This window comes from Pyxicephalus adspersus, unplaced genomic scaffold, assembly GCF_032062135.1.
Source record: "Pyxicephalus adspersus unplaced genomic scaffold, UCB_Pads_2.0 Sca1121, whole genome shotgun sequence".
Lineage (NCBI taxonomy): Eukaryota > Metazoa > Chordata > Amphibia > Anura > Pyxicephalidae > Pyxicephalus > Pyxicephalus adspersus.
Genome location: NW_027318128.1, coordinates 1 through 2192, shown reverse-complemented (window position 1 = coordinate 2192; position 2192 = coordinate 1). Strand labels below are relative to the sequence as shown.

At 45.6% G+C, this 2192-nt stretch overlaps 1 protein-coding gene across 1 annotated transcript; it reads left to right on the top strand.

The window, feature by feature from the left end:
* Window positions 1-208: 208 nt before the first annotated feature.
* On the top strand, window positions 209-2186 carry LOC140321177 (protein rogdi homolog; the record flags this gene model as incomplete). Its single annotated transcript, XM_072398033.1, has 5 exons — window positions 209-280; window positions 1071-1153; window positions 1242-1296; window positions 1447-1527; window positions 1914-2186. Coding segments are annotated over 5 exons (420 nt in total), but the record flags the coding sequence as incomplete, so codon positions are not given.
* Between the last annotated feature and the right edge of the window lie 6 nt (window positions 2187-2192).

Here is a 2192-nt window from a genome sequence, read left to right as displayed (position 1 = left end):
TATAGATACAGTACACTGAGCGTTGTCACCTGAAGACAGAAGCTGTGTTATTGGTGACAATAAGGTTTGTGCCATTTGGAAAGGGGAAGCCGATGCCCTCAGCACATCTAAGGGCCGGTACGATACAATACAAGGCATTGTTCTCAGGTTTATATATTTTTTTTAATATGTCCTCTGCATTGCTATTAATCATCGATTTCTTTTGCAGGAAGAAGAATTCAAATGGCTCCTAAAGGAGGAAGTGCATTCGGTACTGAAGCAACTGCAGGATATATTAAAGGTCGGTGACACAATGGTTGGTGTATTTGGTGCTCCTGTAGGGGAGGTCATGTGATAATAGAAAGGGGAACCTTTAGCAAATCAAATTTCTGTGTCATTTAGGGACCTGTAGTAAAGTGGTTGCATCAGGAATCTGGTCTTTGAGTGATGCAATCTTCTTCTTGCTAGTTGCAGTTATGTCACTGACATATTCTGCGGCACTGTACAAAGGCTAAACAAGACCAGCATACCACAGGCAAATATGAGACAATGGAAATGAAAGCCAGTTGTCATAGTACAATAGGACAAGATGAACTCGAGCGATAAAGCAGATTTGGCAGCAATAGCCATCTTGTAGATAAATGTTACACTGAAGTTTGGGGACATAATCTTTTATTGTCTTTATGTCTTCTTAAACTTACATAAAGTCTTGCAAAAATAGCAGGGACATCCATGGACTGTGCAGAAAGTAAAGATGTGGGCGGGACCTAGAAGACCCACCTACTACAGGCAGAAAAGCGAGTGGGCGGATACAAGACCGGTCACCCTGCACAATCCAGGGGGAGCAGCAAGAACTGGTCTTTATTACAGGAGGCTCCTCGCTATATTGTATTGAAGACCTAGACCTCATGTGACAAATTTGCTGATCAGTTCCATGTAATTCTGCCTACTGTTTGACTTGCCTGCTTTATTAGGGGATGGTGGAATGGCATTTCAGGGCAGTGTCTGCTTTATTGGTGGCATATGGAGGGGGGGTTGCTGGATGGGTCAGGTATTTTACCTAATTCTGAACCCTGCCTTCTCTTAAACAGGAAGCCTCTCGCAGGTTTACCATTCCCACTGGAACAGCAGATGGCGCCACCAAGCAAGAGAACTTTGTGTTGGGGAGCTCCAGGTAACTGAGTAATTGAGGGTCTATATAACAGGTCCTCTTTAATTCTGAGAAGTTGGCTCTGACTCCTCCCGTTTTCCCCTTTGTATAGCACAGATCAAGTAAAAGGAGTTCTGACCCTACAAGGGGACACCCTCTGCCAGGCTGTGAGTACCTTCATTTTGATTGGTGGAATTTGATGTGTGAATGGAAATCTCCCCAGTGTGAATGCAGCTAGTAAAAGACTGGCAGGGCTTCTATTTTTATTTTTCTCCATTTTGTGCTGAGCTTTTTTTTCTTCTTGTCTACCACTTTAGGAAGTTAACTTAAAAGTCCCAAGGACCAGTCAGGTCCTCCATTTTGCCTTCCGGGAGGACAAACAGTGGAAGATGCAGCAGGTAACCCTATGGGGATGGGGGGTTTGGGCAGTGCCTATTGCATTGTGTTCAGCTGCCTGGTGAAAAACATTGTAACCCTGATACTTCACTGCCTGTGAATCGCTGATTTAAAACCAGCATGGAGGATGGGACTTTAGACTTTGCTGACTGCCTGCTTGTTCTAAGTCAAAGCTGGCTTGATAGCAAAGCCCCTTTCCAGGATAGGCTGCAGGGTTGCATGACCCTCACATCATTTAACGCCCTCTTCCTGTACATCCTGGGCATCACGGACCGCCCACAGGGCAGCGATGACTTGGTGGCACCTGGGGGAAATGTGAATGTATTGCAGCAATCTACAGCATCTGTTTTATGCTCTGACATACACTCTTTGATTCACTGTGTTTCAGATCCAGGACGCCAGGAACCATGTGAATCAGGCGATTTATCTGCTCACCAATCGGGGTGAGAATTACAACTTCCAGACTGGGTCCGAGGTGCTGAAGGTGAGATGCTGGAGAATTATCCTTGGTTCTTAAAGGGGTCCCCACTGGTGTGTTGGGGATGGCTGTGCCCGTCAAGGCCTTGCCAAGTGGGTGTCACGTCCTGCCATATTCTCTCAGTCAAGTCTATCACAAAAGCTTGGCATGGGATGCACCTATTGCTTGATATCCGTGTGTAATTGTACT